The sequence below is a fragment of the Gossypium arboreum genome, chromosome 2 (assembly GCF_025698485.1).
Source record: "Gossypium arboreum isolate Shixiya-1 chromosome 2, ASM2569848v2, whole genome shotgun sequence".
Lineage (NCBI taxonomy): Eukaryota > Viridiplantae > Streptophyta > Magnoliopsida > Malvales > Malvaceae > Gossypium > Gossypium arboreum.
Genome location: NC_069071.1, coordinates 29612266 through 29635906, shown reverse-complemented (window position 1 = coordinate 29635906; position 23641 = coordinate 29612266). Strand labels below are relative to the sequence as shown.

The following is a 23641-nucleotide window of genomic DNA, read 5'->3' as shown; positions in this document are numbered from 1 at the left end:
TTAAAGATTCTGCTAGACCATTTTGTATGTAAACATGAGCTACAGGATGTTCAACACTTATTCCAATGGACATGCAATAGTTATTAAAAGACTGAGAGGTAAATTCACCAGCATTATCAAGACGGATGGTCTTAATAGGAAAATCTGGGAAATGGGCTCGTAATCGAATCAATTGAGCAAGCAATCTCACAAACGCCAGGTTGCAAGTTGATAACAAAGATACATGAGACCATCTACTCGATACATCAATTAAAACCATAAAGTACCTAAATGGTCCACATGGGGGATGTATAGGCCCACATATATCCCCTTGAATTCGCTCAAGAAAAGTAAGTGGTTCGTTATTTATCTTAGCTGGTGATGGTCGGATTATTAATTTCCCCAGTGAACATGCAGCACATGTAATGTTTTGAAGAATCTGCTGGCTCTTCAATGAATGTCCACATGAATTTTTAATTATTTTTCGCATCATTATTGAACCGAAATGGCCTAACCGGTCATGCCAAAGAACAAATTCATTAGTAAACTTCTGGTTTACTATAGCATGTGTTTCTATAGAACTGATCTTTGTGTAGTACAAACCAGTAAAGAATGCAGGCAATTTCTCAACAATTTGTTTATTGCCTTGAGCAATACTCGTAATTTGAAGGAATTCACAATTTCCTTCGTTTAAAGTCTCAATATGATATCCATTTTGGTGAATATCTTTAAAACTCAATAAATTTCTTTGAGACTTAGGGGAGTATAATGCATTAATAATTTCAATTTTTGTTCCCCTTGGTAATAAAATAATTGCTCTTCCGGAGCCTTCTATAATAGTTGTACTACCAGATGTAGTGCTCTCACTTTCTTCTTTCATTATTAAATGAGAAAAATATCTCTTATCTTTCAATATGGTGTGAGTAGTTGCACTGTCTGCTAGACATATATTTTCACCATTCATAGTTGATTGCCTTTGCGAGATAATGTTATTCAAAGAAACAAAATAACCACAAAATGTCACACATAATGGTGAAAACAGGTATTCAAAGTTCAAATTACTAAAAGGTCTATAAAACAAAATTATCACATAAAACATAACACTAGTAAAGGTCATAACATCATTATTAAAGTTGCTAAATGAAACATAGAGTAGTAGAGGTTTATTTTATTATTTATCGAAATTTGTGGTCTTAATAATTTCCTTCAAGGGTAGAAAGAAAATCAGCCACTTCTAAGTGGGTTGCATTGCCATCATCAAAATCATCTTCGCCATCTTTATACACAAGATTGGTTTCTACTTTCTTTCCCTTCTGTTTTATGGACTGCTGATAAAGATCAACTAGATACTTTTGTGTGCGACACACACGAGACCAATGTCCTTTTCCTCCACAACGATAGCATACATTAGTCACATTTTTACCTTTTTCTTTCTTTTCCCTGTTACCATTTTTTCGATCCCACTTCTGGTAGGAATGTGAATTTTTAAAACGACCACCTTGACCATATCCGTATCTATGTCCGCGGCCACGCCCTCGGCCACGACCACGGCCACGCACACTACTATTTGCATGGTGTGTTTCTTTTAATTCTTGCCCATTGTGTAAACTCACATTCGCTTCAGGGAATGGAGCAGAGCCAGTTGGGCGTAACTCATGGTTTTTCATTAGCAGCTCGTTATTTTGCTCCGCCACTAGGAGACAAGAAATTAATTCAGAATATTTCTGGAAGCCTTTTTCACAATATTATGTCTGCAGGCCAACATTATTTGCATGGAAAGTTGAGTATTTCTTTTCTAACATTTCTGCATCAGTAATCTTCTCTCCACATAAATTCAATTGTGAAGTGATTCTGAACATGGCCAAGTTATAATCACTAACAGACTTAAAGTCTTGCAATCTTAAATTCAGCCACTCATAACGAGCTTTAGGCAAAATCACAGTTTTCTGGTGGTCATATCTTTCCTTTAGATTGGCCCAAAGAATTTGAGGGTTCTTAACAGTCAAATATTCAGTCTTTAGACCTTCATGGAGGTGATGGTAAAAGAAAATCATGGCCTTGGCCTTATCTTATGTACGTTCTTCATTTCCCTCCTTAATAGTCTTACCAAGACCCTTTGCATCTAAGTGAATTTCAGCATCTAGTACCCATGATAAATAGTTATTTCCAGTGATGTCCAGAGCCACAAATTCGAGTTTTGTAAGATTTGACATTATAAAACTATAAGACAAAATATACAAATCAATAATGTAAAATAAGTCATGTTAATATGCAAATGAAATAGATCAACTTGTTACCCTTACTTCACCTAAGCGTCTTTCGGCAATCTTTAAGGAAAAAATTGTTGGCCTTGATTTCTTGTATTAGAGACTCGTGCTGATAACGTGTTGTGAAATAATAAAGAAAGAATAAACTAAAATGTGATAGAAGAAAGAGTGTATCTTCTTTTTATATATATTTTTCATGAGTACATGAGCCCCATATATATAGGGGTTAAAAGTAACTCTCTAATTATTATAGGGCATGTAAAGAGTCATGACATTTTATCTCCCATATTAATGGGGTATAGGAAAAGACTCATAACTTATGGGGTATAGGAAGAGTTTTATAACTTATGGGGTTGATAATGACATCCACATAAATATTTCATAACAGTTGTGAATAATTCTTATTTATAGAGTTAAGAAAATGAAAGTTGCAAAACTAAATAACTAATAGGAGTAATAAATGATATTGTAAGTTACAAAGGCTTCAATATTTATTTTATAAGTTAATGATTTTGTTATTGTTTGTGATTATAAATAGTGAATGAGAGTTTACTATATTTTTGAAAAAGAAATAAGAAATATTTAGTGTTACAAGAAAATGCTAAGAGAAAACTTCTTAACTACTTTTATATATGATTCATCAAGTTAAGCTCTCAGAACATCCAAAGAGTGAAGACAACCTAAGAACTTTGTCATTATTTGGGTGTTTTTCTACTTCTACTTTGGTGGAGTAATATGGCACATCTTTTACGAAACATATCTTAGATAGCAAGTTATTTTTAAAGAAGAGTTTTTCCTGAGTAAGGGTTATTCTAACCTATTCTAAACATAAGTTGTTCTTAGTAGAGGTTGTTCTGAAGATGAGTTATTTTACGGTGATGTTTTTTTTGAAAGAGTTTGTCCCGAATGATGGCTCTTCTAAAAAAAACAACCAATTGTTCTAAACATAAGCTGCTCTAAATAACTACTATTTTGAATATGGTTGTTCTTGAAACACAATTATTCTAAATAAGAGTAGTTATGAACATTAATTATTCTCAATTGGAGTTGTTTTGAAATGACAAGTACATCAATGACGGTTCTAAATTAGAACATTGCTTTGAACATAGTTGTCCCAAACATAGCTATTCACAAATAATAGTTGTTCTATACAATAACTATTTTAAATAAGAATTGATCTTTTGAAAGAGAAATTAATTGAAACAATGCTGCTAATTTTTTCGAGTTAACTTTGCTATTAATCTTGTAAGCGTAATTTCTTGAAACATAATTTTATTTATCTTAGAGAAAGATAAAATATTAATAGTTAAAATTTAAGTATTTAAAAAATTTTAAAGTAATTTTATAATTATTTTTAAAAGAAAGGTATATATATAATTGATTTTTTAAAAGCAATAATTTTAAATTTGTAACAGAGTGATAGTTTTTAGAAAGAGTGGAAAGTTTTTATTAAGGTATGAATTCTTTAATAATAAACAAAAATAAAATGACATAACTACTTTCATGTATATAAGTATCTGATTTATGAAGTATTTTAGGTTTTTTTATTTATATTTTCATGTTTTCAAGATTCGTGATTGTTCCTTTTAATAATATCATCGAATTCTCTTTATCTTCTTAATAATACACACTACACTTGTGTTGATAATATAATATCGAAATTCTTTTGGTCGATTTAAAGACTAATTAATTAATAGTATAGATAAAGCAATCTCTTTACATAAATGTATACATAAATTCCGTGATACATAGGCTATGTTGTCATAAGATATTAACACACTCAACAACGAAAAAGTTGGATTAAAATATAGAAACCACATCACTGACCAAAATAAGTAAATGGAAGTTGAGACAATATGAAATAACTCTGATTTTATAATCTTCTCAATCTATTCTTACAAGAATTTAGGAATGAGCCAACTTGAGATTCGCTTCCCAGGAAATTAAAATGGATTACAAAAGGCAATACAAATTTACTAGATAGAAACTAGTGGCTTTTCTTTTCATGTCCTAAACAACTTAACAGTTGGATACAGACTCCGTGAACACCGCGACATGCTTTCTCCGAATTCTGTATATCATGCAGGAATAAACATTGTATATATATACATAGAGCTTATCTGCAATCAATTTTTGCGATCTAAACCCAGCTTTTTCCACGTGGCGTGCTGTGTATTTGTACAACTTCACCCTGAAAAAGCTGAATGACATGCTGGATTTGAGAGAATTGATAGACCATGTTTGTTTCATGTACTTCTGATGTGTTCCATCAGCTGCAAATGACCTCTACAGAGAGTTTCTTCATTACATTAGGACACGGGTCTCCTCCGAACATTTCGGGTGCTACTGTCACTGAGCAGAAGTTTTGCCCAACACACAGCTGCAAGGACGAGGTGATACAAGTAAATGTATATGAGCAATGAAACAAAGAGCTCTAAGAAAGGCAGCAACAACTAAAGTGCAGATGAAGTAAAGCTAACTTGGCCAGCAAATGTAGATGTCTAGTTACTTGCATATATGCAATAAGGCAAATGTAACATACCCTATTAAAAGCGTCATAAGAGTGATAAGCATGACAGCTTCCTTCGCGGTAGCTTCCGCAGACCCCTTCTGGTGTTCCAAAGCTCGCAAACTTTACCGCCGAGATTTTCTGCCCCATGTCACACTCTAAATGGACTTTTGGCCTTAGGGGTTTGTCAGCTTTACCAGAGGCGTGCATCTGGTAATTCATTAGGGTTGGTTGCCACTCATAGATATCGGCACAAACACTGTCGGTTTCTCTGTGAACCAAAGAAATCGCATTGGGGTCACCACCCCATTCCTCAATCACAACCAACAAATTCCCTGTTGGGTTGAGCCATGAACGAGGAACATGATACCTAAACATTATAGTATTATATCACTAGCCAATTTATCAACAATTCCTTGCTTTCAAGAGAAACTTCAAGCAGACTGATTTGTTTACTTACCATCTTTGAGATGCCTCCCCACAATTAGTTCTACATTTGTACTCATCATAAGTTCCAGCATAATTACAGACACTGCAATTTCCAGATGCTTTATATGCTGGCCAGTGGCGTCCAATGCTCTGTCCATTTATCCAAATCTGACCTTTTCCCATACTCCGCATATCTAAAGCCAATGGAGCATTTCCAGTTGGAGCATTGAAAGTTGTCTGTAAAATTAAAGAATGTCAACTAATGCAGACTGAAGGTAGCATTCACGTGCAGTTTCATTTCTTTTTTTGTTTTCGGTGAAAACACCATGCAATCAGAACTGTCAACAATAGCTTTCTTTATAGCTATAGGAATTAATAGAAACTGGTTTTATTAGTTTAGATGCATTTTGAGATATTTACTTTGTACCATGTCAGTGGCTGCCTTTGTGCCACTAACGACCCTTCTGCCCACTCCACAGATGAACTACCACTTAGAGAATGAAGATTCAATGCTTCCCCCTTAAGGCCAATCTGCAAGGGAATAAATAACCAAATAACTCACTAGCACATAAGGACAACTTGAGAAGAAATACTAGCATGCAAGAGGAAGACCTTGTAAGACCATTTCTGCCACGAGAGATCTCTCCTTCCCTCATTGAGGCCATTCAGTGTAACCGGGCCAAGAACACCGGCATTCCATGTCTCAAAATGTGGACCAACGTTCTGCATTCAAACCAAATATTCAGTCAGTCAAAGAAATTCCAAAATCACAAGAGCAGAGAAGGAGAGAGAGAGAGGGAGGGAGGGAGAGCGCATACCGGAAGACCAACAGCAATGCTTAGAAGTGCAATTTTATTGATACCAGCTCTCATATTTACACCTTGGCTGAATGTTAGTTTCGGGAATTCTAGACTTCCATAAGAACTTCCTGACAGAATCAATTGGAGGGAAAAGGAAAAATATGAGGGAAAGAAATACTAATTATCTTTTAAACAATTAGATGGCGCAAGTCTTCCAATTTCTTTTTTTTCTTTTTTTTTTGTGTATTTAACTTGAATAACCGAGCATTGTGATTTACATACTTTCCAATTCTTTCCCTTAATAGGCAACATGCTAGAACTCAACCTAAGTTGAAAGCTAAAAGTATGGCACTATATTTCCAGCAATTACTAAATATTGCTATCATCTGGACTGGTTCAAAACAAATTAGAACCAACGATAAGCTGACCTGATAGTTGCCCATTGACAAAAACATGCAAAGCATGGCCAGCTGATAAGATGGTAAGAATGGGAGATTTTCCATTCCTGAAGAATTCTTCATCGGGATCAATCTCAATGCTGGGGATGGAAAAAGTACATATAGAGCATTAGAAATTCAAATGCAAGTAACGGAAACAAGTCCAATGAATAGAAGAACTACTGGTTTGCAATAAATGAGTTGAATAAAGAATGAGATTGAGAATTGCAAAGAGATATTACTATTCACTACTTACTCTGTTGTGTACCACAAATAATCAGTCGCATCTCGGGTTGTATTTATCTGCTCCAACAGCCCAACCATTGTGAACGAACTGTCAGCATCAGAAGCTGTCTCTTCACTATATGCCTGCCAAGAGAATCCCCCATGCAGCGGAACAGGGACCATTTTCTTCCGTGCAATTTGGGCACCAACCTGTTATAAAAAGTTTCTTATAATGTTGAAGTTACACTTATTTCGTACAGTCAAAAGAAAAAAGAAAAATCTTAGGTTGGTTGCTCTGGAATTAATTCTATGTAAAAGCTGCAATGTGGAAACCATCTAAATAATAGCATGCTGCAAGATGCTAGCCAGAAATCAGCCTAGCCACATAGTACTGCTGAAAACAGGAATAAAACTAGTTTCAAGTAAATCAAATCTTGCTTCTTACCCTTGCAGTGTTATACACAGTATTCTTGCAGTCAGGAAGAATGCTGATAGACCAAGGTGGCAGGTTGTAGTTCATGTCCCTAAAGGCAACTTTTGCAAATGATTTAGGGTCATAATTTGCAAGGAAAGCAGCACAACCTCCAGATTTATAGTTGAATACATGAGCCTGTATGTTTAGAATGGAATTTAAGTGTAAGTTTTGCATCCAAAACAATCCAAAGTAGGATCGAGGTTCATAAATATAAGTCATAGTAACCTCCTGATGGACTCCAAGTTGCATCACTGTGGGATCTCCAGATACTAATGCTGATTCACAGAGCTTTATCGCTCGATGCAAATCTTTCAAATGGCCCCACTTGGGTTGCCTCAATAGTCCTGCATGACAAGAACCAATTCTCCTTCAAAACAACCACAAGGACCTAATCCCTAAAAGTACTTTCACTAAATATGAATGCTAAAAGGACCATTGATACTTTGTGCATACCGTATTCATCAAGAGGAGCATCATAATCATAGCTGGTAGCAATGAAAGGACCCCCAGCAGTTCGGCCAAAATTTGTTCCTCCATGATACTTACAGCACAAAAGACAAGCGTATGAGACTCACTCATCCAGTGATTTAAGTTGCTAAATTGAACAAAACATTAAAAAGAGACTTTGATTACCATATAATAATTAATGAACGATCCTCCTGTCTGTATAAACCTTGCAACTGAAAATGCCATGTCTTCAGCGGGTCTATAAGGAACTGCCCCCCCAAACTCAGTAAACCTAAACAGTAAAAAAATAAAAGTTAAAAAGAACCATCAGCAAGGAGACACCCTTATCATCTAGTTAACCTGTAGTCCTTCCAAGAAAGGGAGAACAGCAAAAAGAAAAAAATCTGGTGTAGACAAAAATAGGCTTACCAGCCTGTCCAGGCTTCAGTCCACATCTTTGGTTTGTAGGCCTTGTTAGGCGAAAAGTAGTCGCAGTAGAAACCATTGCAGGTGTTAATCTGTTGGAAGAAAAAATAATAATAAATTGAAAGCTCAAAACGAATTCAAAGGAATACCTCATTGTGCACAGAAACACGTGATAAGATTAGATTATTCCAGTAACCAAAAAGTTCAACAAAAACTTACAAACACCACTGCTTTGACATTTCCAAGCATTAAAAACGCATGTCACCGACACCACTAATCATGTAAGTCCAAAAAGGCACAACACTAAATGATGAAAGGAACATGGTCATCCAGTCCAACAAGAATAAAATATACACTCTTAACATATAATACTAGGAAAGAGCAAAGCTGAGCCATGTGCAATGATGAATAATTATCATTAGACAACACACTGCTCACTAGAAACCACACTAAGGAAGATCAAATATAATATGACTGGCCATTAAGATTGGATATGGAACATGACAAGAAAAAGGTTAAAAGATAAATAGGCGTAATATACTCACAATAGGATCGGGTGCATCATCTTGCTTGCACATGACCCATGGGACACCAGTGCCTAGTCTCACAGCCATTTTAGCTGCCCAGTCGGTGTAAGCTTTACCAGGTTCTCCGATTTCATATTCCACCGGCCCGTATTCATTTTCAATCTGTCAAAAGTAGAAATTATAACTAAACACAAACAGATGGCTAATATCCATATCTTAAACCAAGAAAACTTAGAAAAAAGTGCCAGATCCAGAAATTAACTACAACCATATAATGTACCCATTGGCCTACCTGAGATAGAATAATAGGACCTCCTTGAGACTCGAATAACCTTTCTGCTTTCATCATATTCACAATCATTTTTGTAAATCTTCGCATTTGAGCCTTCATCATATCAATTTTGTAAGTATAAAATAAAAAATCCAGAACAGAAAGAGGGGAAAACTTATCAAATTTATGATAGATATATATATATATATATATATATATATATATATCTCAAAAGATTAAACTAGAAAAGAAAATTAAATGAATAAAACGAAAAACATTAGATGGAGTAGTGGAAATTGGCTAACCTTGAAAGGCCCATTGTTTGTTCTGAAATTGATACCGGGAATGTACTTGAGCCACACAGGAAAACCTCTGAAAAATAAAATAAAAACCATTGCTTGAGCTACACTTCATTGCGAATTCCTTCAGATTTTTGGAAAATAAAACCATTTTAGCATTACCCAAAGTTCCACTCAGCACAGACATAAGGACCAATCCTCAGGTGAACATAGAGGCCTGCTTGCTTCACCAGCTTAATAAATTTGACCAAATCGTAGTTGCCTTCGAAATAATACTGAAGTAACAAAAAAAAGAAGTAATTTTCAGAAAATTTTATGCCATTAGCTCTATAAACCAAGGGAAAAGCTTCTTCTTTTGTTTTTTTAATGTTGCTTTTTCGTTACTTTGCCAGGAGCAGGCTCATGGCCATTCCAAAAAACATATGTCTGGATCACATCCAGCCCTCCTTCTTTAGCTTTCTGTATGAGATCTGGCCACATCTGTTTAGAAAAAAAAAAGAACTAAGTTCAAAAGCATCTTCTTAAGAATCAAACACTTACAACATACTACATTAACAAAATGAAATACGTGTATGCAACAATGCATACAGAGAGAAGAAACTTTAGAGCCTTAGATACACCCAGATGAAGAAATGCATCAAAATGCTAAAACTTGGGAGTTTTGAGGCAATAAAAGAGACCAAAGAAGTAGATTTTGTAGCAAAAAAAAAAAGGGAGTAAAAGGTTCACCTCAGGTGAGCTTCTTGGGTAGTGAATGGATCCAGAAATGAGGATCCTTCTTTGGCCATTAATGGTGATAGCTTTACTGTCATAGGAAACAGTAGAAGAAACTGAACAAACCCAGGAAGCTAACAGAACAACCAACCAATAATTCCACATTACAGGAAACTTGGAGTTTGAATCCATGGCCAAAAAAATTGAACAACTGACCCTTTTGCTTACACAAAGCAATGCCCTTTTTTTTGGGCCTTAGTTACACTTTATTTTATTCCCTCCAATCTAGAATGATTGAAGATGAAAGAGACGGAAAGAAAAGAAAAAGAAGAGAAAAGAGGGACAACATAAACAAAACAGCTAGCTCCTAGCTGGTTTAAAGTATTGGATTTTGTCCAATTAAGGATCTTTCTTTTTTTTTTTTTTTTTCTCTCTTACATGAGAGACTTAACACATTGCAATGAGTGAAGAGCAAAATAAGGCTAAAGGCACACACATTATAGTGGGTTTCCTTTCTTTTCTTTTCTTTAGATTTGAAGATGCGATGACAGAGCTTCGATTTTAGCAAATGACGAAAGTGTTGGGCAGCTGCATATTATAAATATAGAAGACATGGGCATGGGGGGGCAGAGTGGGACCCTTTTTTGAAGGCCTTTTGACCCCACGCTTCGGGCCTCACTTTTCACAATGGGCGGTGCTTTAGTACTGCCAAGGCATTTGTGTCCTTTTTCTTCTTTGGAAATTATTAGTGAAATGTGAGAAATGTAAAGCTCTGTTTTGCTTCGCTGTGCATAAAATCTGGCATTCTTTCTTTCTACACTTTTTTTATCCTAATTATTATGTTAGCATTCTTTTTTTTTTTCGAACACAAAGGCTGTTTAATTACAGTTCATGTTCACAATTAAGATATAGAAAATCAAAGAATGATTCTCAATCAAATTCAATTCATAAAAATTTAATAGTTGGTCGTTAAATACTTAAATTTTTGTTGATATGGTGTTAATCGTTATTGAATCAACTATCGTAATGAAAAAATTAAAAAGAATTTTAAATTTTTTAAATTATTAAAAGTTATGAATCTAAAATCAACTTTTGACAAATTAATATCCAAGTTTATTTGAATTTAAAGATCCATTTATTCAAGTTTATTTTAAATATTGTTTTTAAAATTATAAAATATCTGTAATTTTTAAAGAGAGAGAAATGGTGGTTTCTTAATTTTTCTTGTTATCTCACAATAACTAAATCTCAATTTCTTTTTATCTCACAAACAACATCAAAGAAAAGAGAGATTTACCTGTTATAAAATAACAAGAAAAACAAGTAATTTGTAACACCTTACATTCATTCTCAAAGACAATTGGATATAGAGTGCCATATACATCGCAGCAGTGACTTAAAATGAACATACAAACAACATATAAATACAACTACGAATTTAAAACACGTTAATCAATGCGTTGACAGTTTATGTATCAATATGCGGCCACGTTACAATTACTAGGCTAAAATATCAAAATACAATGCCATGTCTCGAGACATGCCACCATTGTTCTAGGATTTCGACTTTAATGTTTTATGTCTTGAGATATTGTATCCATGTCTCAAGACATGCACATACAATTTTACTCTTCTTGTCTCGAGACATGTTCTTGTCTCATGGCAAGAACTCAAAAAATGCAAAAAATGACATTCAAATCATGCAATCATGTGTCTAGTCATTACTAAACATATCAAACATAATTCCGAAAGTTATGCAAACAAACTTGGTATATCAAAACAAATTTAAAACATGAAATTTCATAATCTAAAACACACCAAATAAAAAATGTAACCATGCAAGTAAAATGAAAAGCTAAAACATATTGCATGCTATTAATTTCTTCAACATAAAGTTAATATATGAATGTCTAAAGTTACCATATAGTACTAGCACGTTTCAAAACCTCAAAATAACAAAAATCAACATCAAGTCCACAATAGGGTAATCAAATACCATAACTCAAAATCGTAGTACACGCCATACACTACTAAAAAACATAAAAGACTTTACGAACAATAATTACGCAACAAAACAAAAATTTGGGCACAAAACAAAACAAAAATTTAGTACTTGTCATGTTCAAATACCACTAGATGATACTATCCAACACTTGATTCACTCTTGAATCACCTATAATTTGGGCACAAAACAAAAATTTGCACACTAAGCTTTCCTCAAAGCTCAGTGGTGCATACCAACAATTCAATAATATTATATATACCAACCAAATTAAAAGCATACTAACAATTAACATATCAATCATTTTAGCATAATTAAATGACATTTAACTTAAAAGTTCATAATCACTTCAACCATACACAACTATAATGTACATTTATTCAAAGACATTCCTTAAAAGTACCTATACAACACAAGTTCTCATATTGTAAATTAACATCAAATCTTAATAAATCATGTCACATATAAACATTATTCAAAGTTTGCCCCCATTAAACAAATATGAAAGAAGAGATTCGAATACACATGTAATCCTCCAAACACATTAAGCATCCTTTCGAACACACCAAATATGTGCAAAGCACAATAATAAGCCATCTAATAACACCAAAATACTGCATATTAGTGCCATAATATAACCTTTTGAAATGCATAAGCAAGTCAACCCAAATACATCACATCACAAATGCAAATATCACATGGCATGCCAACTATACTCAAAGTTTCATTCTAAATTGTTTAATAGGACTTAATAGCATAAATTACATATTATTTGCTTAAGAAACATGCATTAGCATGACAAAACAATAGCATAACATATCAATAACCAACAATCAACAAGTAACTCGATGAATGTAATGACCCGAATTTCAATGGTGTCGAAAAATGTGGTTTCGAAACCTCATTTTTGCAAACTGAATCCGTAAATATAAAATAATAATATTTATAAAATTAATATAAATTATATTGAATTTTTATTAAGTAATTTAACCAAAAAATTAGTTAATTGAGGCTTAAGGACTAAATTGTAAAAAACCAATAGCTATATAGTTTTAATTAGAAAAAGACTTGAGGACTATATAGCAATTATCCAAAAGACTGAAATAGTAAATAAACGAAATTGTAACATGAGATAGTGGATTTTGATGATGATTTCCGTTAAAGAGCAAACTATGATTAAACTAAGATTAATTAAACATAAAATATGATTAATTAAACTAATGAATCAAACTAATTAATCATTAATCAAACTATATAAGCAAATAGATAGAGGAAAAATATCAGAAATATCATCATCTTCTTCATTTACACCATCCACCATAGCTAAAGTAGAGAAGAAAGCTTCAAAAACCCTTGTTACATTCGACAATTAATTCAATTAATTCCCTAAGCCATTTTTCTTTGATTTTTAGAGATTTATGATCATGTTAGCTTGATTTAGCTAGCTCATGTATCAATTTGTTCAATTGTTAAGATTTTAATAAGTTTCCATTGTTGAGAAATTGATTAATTAGGCTTGAAATTGATAGAAATTAAGCTTAGATAATAGTAATGTCTAAATTGTAAAGCTTAATAAGCTTGGTTATTAACTTTGTAACGTTAGGGACCAAATTGAATAAAGTGAAAACTAGCCATGAAATTATTATAGGAATAGAAAGTATAGGGTCTCTAATGAGTGAATGTGAAACCAAATTTTGACCTAATTCTAAATATCGAAAGATATGCAAATCCCGAGTTTAGGGACTAAATTGTATAAAATGAAACATATGATTGACATTATATTTGAATATGAATTGGATGAAAATTGATATTGATTATTTGATGTATTATCGTATGATAGCATGTTTATTTTGCATATTTTACATGTTCAAGTCAATTAAATCTTGAAATAATTCTTGCTAAATTAGTGATTTTGTGTTTAAATATTGTCAAGAATGAAATTTGGATGTTTTAATTCAAACACAAGCAGAAAATGATTAAATTGGAGCATGAGAAATAGAAGAGGGGCTAAATCAGAAATTTGGAGAATTTAAGGGCTAATCAGATTTTTTTGACTTTGTAAAAGCCATATTTATAAAGGAAAATCTAATATTTTATTTCATGTAATTAGTGGGTAGGTGGGTTAGCTAATTTTAGTTTATGGTTTGTGTATAAATAGGTGTATAATGGACTTGAAAGGATACACTTGGCTCACTTGAATAGGCTGGAAATTGAATTGAAATTATTTTTATTCTTTCTATTTCATGCTTCAGTAGGCATACTGCCATTTTCATTTCATTTCCTTTTTCTTTGCAAATTTGGCTTAATTGCTTCCCAAGTCCCTTTCTGTTTCCATCTTTCTCCATTACCAATAAGTCCACTTCCATAATCAATAAAGCATGATTAATTTCATGCTTCACTAAATTTCTAACTTAGCTTTAGGCTGGTATTCTTTCCGGTCAAGAATCGTCAAAAATGAATCCTCACTAAAAATCTTTCATAACGATATTCACCATATCTCCGGAATATAGGATGGTACAAATGCATCCCTTATAGTTAGTTCAATTTCAACACAAAGTGCATGTTGGGTTGGAGTCGTTTTCGTGAATAGTTAGAAAGACGAGTCAACAGTGTTGTATTCGGATTCCCACGAACAAATTAGTGTGTTCTGGTGGGGTCATACTAGTAGGATTTTCGTCAAGGGAGATAGTGACCGGATTTAAATGTCCCACGCGGTTGAGGCTGTTAATCCGAGTTGGGTTCTTCAGAATGCAAGACTGTTGGGGTCTTGAATTGAAAATGCATGTATCACGATTAGACAATTGGTAATGGTTGATTTGCAAGTTGCACCGGAATCAACTACGAAATAAAGAATTGGCGGCTAGGACGTTTTTTATTGTTATAACTAGTTTACGGTTTGAAAGAAAAAATTTATTTTCAAGGATCGATTCGGAAACTGAAATTCACCAAGTCTAAGGCTAAGGCATTATATTTCTGTTTACAAAATTCAAATAACTTTTTTATTTTATCTTATTTTCAATTAATATAATTGTTTATTTCTACTGTCTCACTTTTCTAAACATTTTCACCTCCCCTAATTTATTTTGTTTTTTTACTTTTCAGCAAGTTCATTTCAAGTTGCGGGCACAACTATAGCCACGACATAAGTCATGTTCACAAGAAAAAAAATGAATTTGGATAACAATAACCAATCCCTGTGGATTCGACCTTACTACTTTTTACAACTATTTAGAGTTAATTTGTCGTAGAAATTTTTATTTGGTGGTTTTGACGCCCATCATTGTACATAGCTAAAGACGGTATTGAGCCATCAAGAAGGAAAGGAAATGTGAGAGTCATCGACAAGTTACACGAGATTTTAGTTTGTACTTTTATGATTCGAGATCAATCTATTCAATTGCATGTTCATGTTAAATTGCATGATTGAGTATTGACGTGAGTATATAATGATTATATGAATTGATTCATTTTGATTGATATTGAATATCGAAATAGAAAACTAAATTGAATAAAATAGAAAGTAATTTGAGTTAGTTGAAACATGATATGTAATATGAAAGTGATTGAAATATACTATATGATATTGAGTGTACATGAATTAAAAATAATGATATATGAATTGATTATATAATGTGCTTGGATATTTGGTACCCTATTAACTGTTTGGGTTGTATCAGATATAGTTGGCATATCATAGGATTAGATTGTGTATGGGTTTATGCACTTTATGCACCAGGGTGCACTTCGTGTGCCAGGATGTGCTACATGTGCAAGTATGCACTATGTGTGCCAGTTTCCCTTGCTTCGATTTATTTGATGATATACTTATGTACTAGATTAGTAAGTTAGTTGGACGATCCATGTAGCCGTCCGATTCTGAGTCAGGTTAATTGAGATTATAAAATGTAATATTGGAAAATGACATTGATTTGATAATATAGAAATTATATGTATGCATATATGTAATTCTAGATAAAGAAAGTATATAAAAGATTGTACAATCCTATTAGAATCGAGCCTTAGGGGCCAAATTGATTACGAATGAGTCAATAGACTTCGGAACGAGAATCAAATGGTAAGTCGAATGGTTAACTGGAATTGGTTGAATATGGAAATTGAATAGCTTACTATTAAAGGTATAAATGTTTGAAACCTAAATGGTATTGAATGTTTTAAATGGCACATAGATTGACACTTTTTAAATGGTATGATTTGATGAATTCAATTGCAAATGTTAGGTGAATCGATGTACAACTTGCCATAGGAATATATAAATATATATGATAATGGAATTACTTGGCATGATATGATACATATTGGTTAGACATTGAGATTGAATTCATTGTGACCATTTGCTAATGTTAATGTCGTATTATCTTGAATCATGAAAGTATCATTGAGCATTATCCTTTAGCATACGGTTTGTTTATTCTGTGCATAGGTATAGGTGTAATGAACCGAAAGTTACGGTATCGGAAATTGAGTCTTGAGTACTGTTTCCGTGAAATTTATTCATGAATATTTATTAGAAATATTTATGAATTATAGTTGAATGGTTATTTAGTGTTTAATTAAGTGAAGTAGCTTGAATTTAGTTTAAAGGATTAAATTGCATAAGGAATAAAAGTTTAATTATAGATTAAAGAAGTAAAAGGGACTAATCTAGCAATTAGACCCTAAGTGCCATGTGTGTGAATGTATGATATAACATGTGTAATAGTTGGTATATATGTGTAATAGCTATAAGATATTTTATGTTATAGCTATTACACATGTTAATTATATTTTTATAGGTTAATAATAATATAATATAGTATAATGAATAAATAATAATGAGTAAAGAAACATAGAAAGAGTTACAGAGAGCAAACGTGAGAAAGAAAGAAGGAAAGAAAGAAAGAAAAGAAAAGGGAAATTTGAGGATTAAGGCCCTAAAGTTTAATTGGTAAGTTGTTTTAGCTCATTTTCTTATGATTTTATGTTTATGGATGCCTAATTCAAAGTTCTACATGTATGAGGTTAAAATGAAGAAAAATAGAAAATTTTTAGATATTGATTTAGTTGAATAAATTGAGGTTTTATGGGTTAAATTGATAGGAATTGAAGTTAGAAGTAAAAATTGAGTGATTTATTAAAAGAATTCTAAGTTAGGTTTAAATAGGGATTAAGTTGAATAGAGCTCAAAATTTATGTTTTATAATGAATTTTATGAGTTAGAAATTGTTAATGAGTTGATTAAAAGAGAATATGAAGCTTAAGTTAAAGAAAAAGATTAGTAATGGAAAAAGGACGAAATTGGAATTTTGTAAAAGTTTGATAGAAAGTGAAAATGTGTTTTATGAATTAGTATATTGATGAATTTTAATTGTATGATTGTTAGTAGCAAACGTAGTAACGGATACGTCATCAAAGAAGGGAAAAGAGAAAGTGAACGAAGATATCGATTAAATTCGATAAATAGTGGTTTGTATTTCTATAAACCGAGCTTAATCGTTATTGCTATATTTGATATTTATATTGTATGAAAATGTGAATGAGGTAAGTATTTTTACCATATTGAAATGAATGTGATATTGAATACCCTATTAACGATGTCGGGCTAGTCGGATATAGTTGACATGTCATAGGAATTGGAAGTATTGGGATATTCCGACATTGAGTCGATGAGACACTATGTGTCGACTACTGTTAAAGTTCCGGATTTGTTCCGATGAAGTACTTTGTGTACTATAATGTTAAAGTTCAGGATTTGTTCGATGAAGCACTATGTGCTTATCCCGAGTGTGGGTTGGATCCGTGTATCCGTTAGTATCCGAGTTATGTTAATAAGGGTAAAATAAAGTAAAGGTTATTAAAGTCTTGATTGATATTGAATAATAGCAATAATGTGTTTGAATTACCATGTTTTAAAGTTGATTAAGCTATTGTTTATAGAAATACCACTGAGAGTATTCTCAGCGCACGGTTTGTTTCGTCTTGCGCAGCTAGGTACGAAAGTATAAGGACTCAAAGATACAAGCCGATCCCCAAACTCAAATTGGTGAAGTTTCTATCTTTTGGAAAATGGCATTGTACCTAGGATGTCTTTTGGTTATATTGAAAGTATCTAAGTTGTTAAATGATATTTTGGTATGTTTTGTAAATGTTACCAAAACCTTAAGAATGGTATGTTTTGATATGTTAGTGAAGAGTAATAAGAGGAATTGTTGGTAAATGTTGTAGAAAGAAGAAATGAAGATGTTATAAACTTAGTTATCAACATTTTATACTAAAACAGATTTGGACAGTAACAGTAGTCCAACTTTGAAAATATACCAAAAATAGTATAAAGTGAATTAGATGATGAATAAAATATGTAATTGAAGCTTAATGAATCTATTTTTATATGGAAGAAACAAAATTGGTAAAAGAGTTGTATTTTATGAGATATTTACGTTTTGGTGAAACAGGGTTAGAACAATTTCTGGATTCCCTGTTCTGACTTTAGAAATTCACCATAAATTGTGTATTAAGAATTAGGACTCAAACTTTATTTGTATGGATTCCTTATTGAGTCTATTTTAATTGAAACAAATGGAATAGTCATTGGATTTCTGTACAGGAAGAAATTTGATTCGTAGTGCACAAGGGTCAGAGTAGCTGAACCCTGAAACAGGGAGACTTCTTATAATAAACTGTACTAATTGGCCTGACCAAAATTCTAGAAAAAATTAGTAAGTAGATATATGAGTCTAGTTTCAGGAAAATTTACGGAATTGGATTTCGAGTTTCGTAACTCGAGATATGATTTTTTTAGCGACTGTGACGCAGATGGATAGTTTACTACGAAAACTGTTTAAGTGCTAAGATAAGTTTTGTAATGTCTCCTGCTTGACTCCGGCAACGGTCTCGGGTAGGGGGGACGTTACAATAGGTGATTCTCGAAGTCTAGAGTGGTGAATTCAACACCCATATTGTAGTTCTCGACTCAACAAAGTTTGTATAGTTCTTTTCATTTTGATAAATGGCATGCACCTAGGATTGAGCTAGTTCTAAGTTATAAACGGTCAATTATGTGTAAACGAGTAGTGGATGAACGAAAAGAATAATGGTTTATGCATGAGAAAGGTCTTTTTGAATTTGAGTTGTACATTTGAACTTGTTAATTGTGTTGAAATGTCATTTTAGGTCTTAAGACCAATTATACCTTGTTATATGCTAGGTTGAAACAATAGGGGATTGGAGTTGTAATATTCTGCCTACAGAGTCGTGATACCACTCCATGGATGTCGTGACACTAGCTTTTAACATCACAATGTCCCCTGTTTGATGTCGCAACACCATCTTGGTGAAGTTTGGAAACTTTGCATTCTAGTCCTCAAGTTGTCAAGCTTGCTTACTATTTTAGAGGTCGCGGCGTTGCAACCCTGAAGTTGCGACTCCAACCTGAAATATTTGAAAATTTTACAGCTTAGTCCTACTTTGACCTCGGGATAATAAATAAGCTTTCGTAAGCTCGTATGAGACTAATAAATAATTATGTATCATATTATAAACATGTAATATACAATGAACATTATACACAAGCACATAATTCTAATACAAGTATCAAAATTTTCATTGCAAACCAACATTTAGCATAATTAACCATTTGAATTAACAAATCTACCTAAGCTACTGATTTAGAAAGTATATGGAGTATATTGAATGTTTAGATTGCATAAACTGAACTGCCTAAACTTTTATTACTTTCTCCTTTCTCTTAAGTTTCAAAGTTCACCAACCTCCTAAACTTCAATTTTAATGCCGAAACAAAGTTTAAAGGCGTGCTTGATAAATTGAAATTTTAAATGCTAAAAATTTATTACTTAAATTCTATTGGTAAATTTTATAAGTGTTAAATTTATATTAGAGAATTGTTTGGTAAACTAGTAAATTTACGTAGTTAATATAATTATGTTGTTTGATAAAGGTAAATATTGATTTTAAAAATTATTTATTTTTAAGTTAATCTTATTAATAATTTTGGATAAAAATACATACAATAGCTTGAATATCTCATTTAAAAAATTATTTTAATTTTTAATAAAATAAAGTTAATTTAATATATTTTAAAATTAAGTGATAAGTAGCTACCTACTTATTTATTTTATTCAATATTTTTTTGTGTAACATTTTATATTAAGTAAAAAGTTAAAATCATTATCTAAAACATTAAATGTTGAAAATTTTGTATAATTTACCAAAAATAGAAAAAAATTAAAGAACAATTAAAGACCCTAAATCAAATGAAATGATAAAAGTGAGATTCCCTTATTGCTTCCTAAAACCATTCAAGAGTACTCAACCAATCTTCCAACATGAAATCTAATATTTTAATAATGATTTAGAACTCAAAAGAACACAATCTCCACTAAGAATATATGATTTTCTCTCTCTAGAATTCTCACTCTACCTCATCAAAATTTAAGTAACAAATCAAGCTCTTCACTTAAAAATCCAACATAAATGGACAAATTCAAGTTGAAATCTAAAGAAAAGGTTTAAAAATCATTTTACTTTGTTGAAATTAAATGAATTTAATCAAGAATGAAAGCAAAATGTTTGAGAGAGACAATTGAATCCACAAATTTTCAAGTGTTTTCGTTAGTAAATGGTCTTTCAACTATAAATTATCTTGTGGCCAAATTGCTAATGGGCCCTTGGTCAAATAACACATTTAATCACCTTACATGCTCTATATCACATTTCTACACTTGAGACATTTGCCTCAACAATTTTGATTCTCTTATGAATACTCCATACCTCAAAACTCTATCTAACTACTACTTAGTTCTCACTAATAATGAACTACAAAACCGACCCACTACTTGTTCTTGAAAGTTTTAACTTCTCGAAATGTCTCGGATTATTGCTTTCAACAAATTACTAAATTTTCCACATTGAAAAATTTCAAGTCATTATAAAATCACCATTTTAATTTTTAATATTTCTTTTACATTTTTAGTAATGTTTAATTTTTTTTATAATTTAAAAATATAGACAAAAGAATCACTAGATTTAAATGAATTTTGGTGTCTATTTATTCAACTTTCATTCTAGACTTAATTTTTTAATTAAAGTGGATCATTGCATCAGCATCATGATAGTTGACTCAACATTTGTTAGTTATCACATACCAACTATTAAATCTAGCAATAAATAATGAATTTTGTTAACTGAAGGTCTCAATTAGGTACAAAAGATTAGGAGGGGTTTAATTGAATTTTGTCAACTGGAAAGCTCAATTAGGTGCAAAAAGTACTTTAGGAGCTTGTTATATTATTAAGCCTTTTACTTTTTTATTAGGATTGAGTTCAACTTCATTCGGTCGAGTTTCTTAGATTTTTTTGGTAGGTTCACAATAATTCAGTTTGATTTTTTTTATTTTTTATACTAATTTGAATTTTGAGTTTTTTAATTTTATTTTCACAAAATGAGTTTTATTTTATGATTTTAGAAGTTATTTGATAAATTTTCAATGTCATTTTCATAAATACTTTTAAAAATATTTTTCAAGTAAAAAACTACTAAAATAGTCACTTTTATTTATCTCAAATTACATTTTAATTACTTATGTTTTAGTCACTTACATTAATGCATTGTAACATTTTAGTCACTGAGCCGTTAATTGTCATTAACGGTATAACGGTAAGCTAACGTGACACGTTAAATTAATTATAAAATAAATAAAAAATAAAATTGAGTGAAATTCAATTAACCATGATTTTTAACTTACCAAAAAAAAGTCATTTAAATATCACTGGTTTGAATGGATTTTTGGATTTTCCTTCCGAAATCCTATTGGGATGGATAAATCATTAATTTAATTATTATCAACAGTTGCATGCACGTCTAGCATAGGCACGTGGAAGGAAACTAATTGATCTTGAATTGTGATAAATGTGATAGGTATGGGAAAACGTGTGTTATATTTATCACAGGGGATTAGTTTTGGTTTGGGAATAAATGCCACACACACGAAACCAAGTTCATAGCTTCCTATTTTCGACTTTTTTTGAGTTTAATGCACTTAAATCGTCAATGGTTCACATTGTTTTATATATATTATATGGATTTTTAAAAAAATTACAAAACTATAATAGATTTCAAATTATTTACAAAAATATGATGTTTTTTCTAACATTAAGTTGTTAACTGCTTAAATGATCAATTAAAAATGAAATACCTTAATTGTAGTGACCATTATGGTTTGGCGTTGTAAAAATTGTATGAGCAAAATAATAAAAAACGTCAACATTTGTTTACATAGTTAGATTTCTCTATGTATGCGAAGCCTAGTTCGATAAGTAGTTTCATTATCTTTAATATATAATACAACAAGAAATCACACTCTATTACTCTTCAAGTATAGAGATATCTCATTTATATCTAAAGACTAGAACACTGACCTTTAAATCCTCTAACTGAGAATTTAGACTCTACACACTTATGGTTTACTATTCAATTACACTCACACAATAAGTTCCTTAATGAACAAAAACAAAGTGCTCTTAATATGCTCTCATACATAGTCTGTACGTGCCTCAAAATATATATTAGGTTAGGTTTGCTAACATACTAGTGATTAAATACCAAATACTAGTGATTAAATACAACACAACTCCTTAAAATTAACAGGTACAAAATAGCAAAGAAAATGTACTAACAAAGTCCAATAAATCACAATCTAATAGAGATACAATCTTCTTAGCAAAACAACAACTCGATTTGAACAACTCTCTACAATTCAAGAGTTGTGTTTAATTCAATCCTCTCCAATCCTGTAACACCCCTCGCTCGTATCCGACGCTAGGATGGGGTTCGTGGTGCTACTTGACCTAAACTCAACTAACTAAACGAAACTGGGCCGTGAAATCTCAAATAATTTAAAACTTTTCTTTTCACAAATAATCTGCCCCTAACATGGGCTTACAAGCCCAAAACGTTCATCTGAGGTAGTTCGGAACCTAATCGAGAACTCATGAAAAACTTAGAAAAATTTCATGCAACAAAGCTCCACACGCCCGTGTGGGTATAGAGCACACGATCGTGTACTAGGGACACGCCCGTGTCCCAAACCCGTGTCTGAGAACCTGGGCATTTTGGCAAAACCACACGGCCTAAGCACACACCCGTGCCCTATAACCGTGTCATTCACACGACCGAGACACATGGCCGTGTCTCTTGCCCGTGTACTACTAGCATGCATACTGACTTTATAACACAGCATGGACACACGCCCGTGTGGCCTACCCGTGTGCTAAAATAACTTTAAAAATTTAAGTGCAGGTGACGCACGGCCATAACACACGCCCATGGGTGTGAACTGTGTGTCACCCACGGCCAAGACACACGCCCGTGTGTCTTACCCGTGGGGACAAACTAGGCTATTTCCCAACCCCCTTTGTCACTCATTTGCACAACCTAAACAAGATCATTTCAATATATAAATCTCATCACAATAGGTACTAATTCATCCATAGAAAGAACATTATATGCATTTATCAAAATGAATAATAGCCATTATTCCAAGCTTGATTACAAAATGAAGGGCTTTTGACTTAAGCCAAAATACATGAATGATTCTCTTAATATAAAATCCTAGTATAGCCCTATACATGCCACTTTCAAAAATATAAATCAAACTATACCAAGTGTTGCGGCTGATAGTGTGATCGATATATCTGACTTTAAGGGATCCTTAAGCTAGCTTGATAACATTGAAAGAAGAGGGAAAGGAAAGAGGGTAAGCATAAAGCTTAGTAAGTTACATATGAATAATTATCATCTACTCGAGTCACATTCTCTAAATT

The 23641-nt window shown here is 32.3% G+C and overlaps 1 protein-coding gene across 2 annotated transcripts; it reads right to left on the bottom strand.

The window, feature by feature from the left end:
* Positions 1-4092: 4092 nt before the first annotated feature.
* On the bottom strand, positions 4093-10376 carry LOC108467226 (beta-galactosidase 1-like). 2 transcript variants are annotated; one of them, XM_017767812.2, is made up of 19 exons: positions 9821-10376; positions 9476-9571; positions 9254-9366; positions 9098-9164; positions 8814-8906; positions 8540-8683; positions 7998-8086; positions 7755-7860; positions 7575-7662; positions 7347-7465; positions 7092-7256; positions 6678-6856; positions 6413-6522; positions 6003-6112; positions 5797-5907; positions 5605-5715; positions 5216-5421; positions 4789-5125; positions 4093-4626 (listed from the first exon to the last, which is right to left on the bottom strand). In XM_017767812.2, the coding sequence occupies exons 1-19, from the start codon at positions 9995-9997 to the stop codon at positions 4516-4518; spliced, it is 2532 nt and encodes an 843-aa protein (XP_017623301.1). In that variant the 5' UTR covers positions 9998-10376; the 3' UTR covers positions 4093-4515. The 2 variants fall into 2 exon arrangements, with proteins under 2 accessions (XP_017623301.1, XP_017623302.1); XM_017767813.2 differs by lacking the exons at positions 4093-4626; positions 4789-5125 and having other exon boundaries at positions 5296-5421; positions 5612-5715.
* Between the last annotated feature and the right edge of the window lie 13265 nt (positions 10377-23641).

Excerpts from the sequence above, each read along its gene's own strand:
- LOC108467226 (XM_017767812.2), bottom strand. The coding sequence starts at position 9,997 with ATGGATTCAAACTCCAAGTTTCCTGTAATGTGGAATTATTGGTTGGTT. Across the intron at positions 7,663-7,754 it reads CGTTCATTAATTATTATATG|TATCATGGAGGAACAAATTT; the intron begins GTAATCAAAGTC and ends TTGTGCTGTAAG. Across the intron at positions 5,126-5,215 it reads GGGGAGGCATCTCAAAGATG|GTATCATGTTCCTCGTTCAT; the intron begins GTAAGTAAACAA and ends TATAATGTTTAG.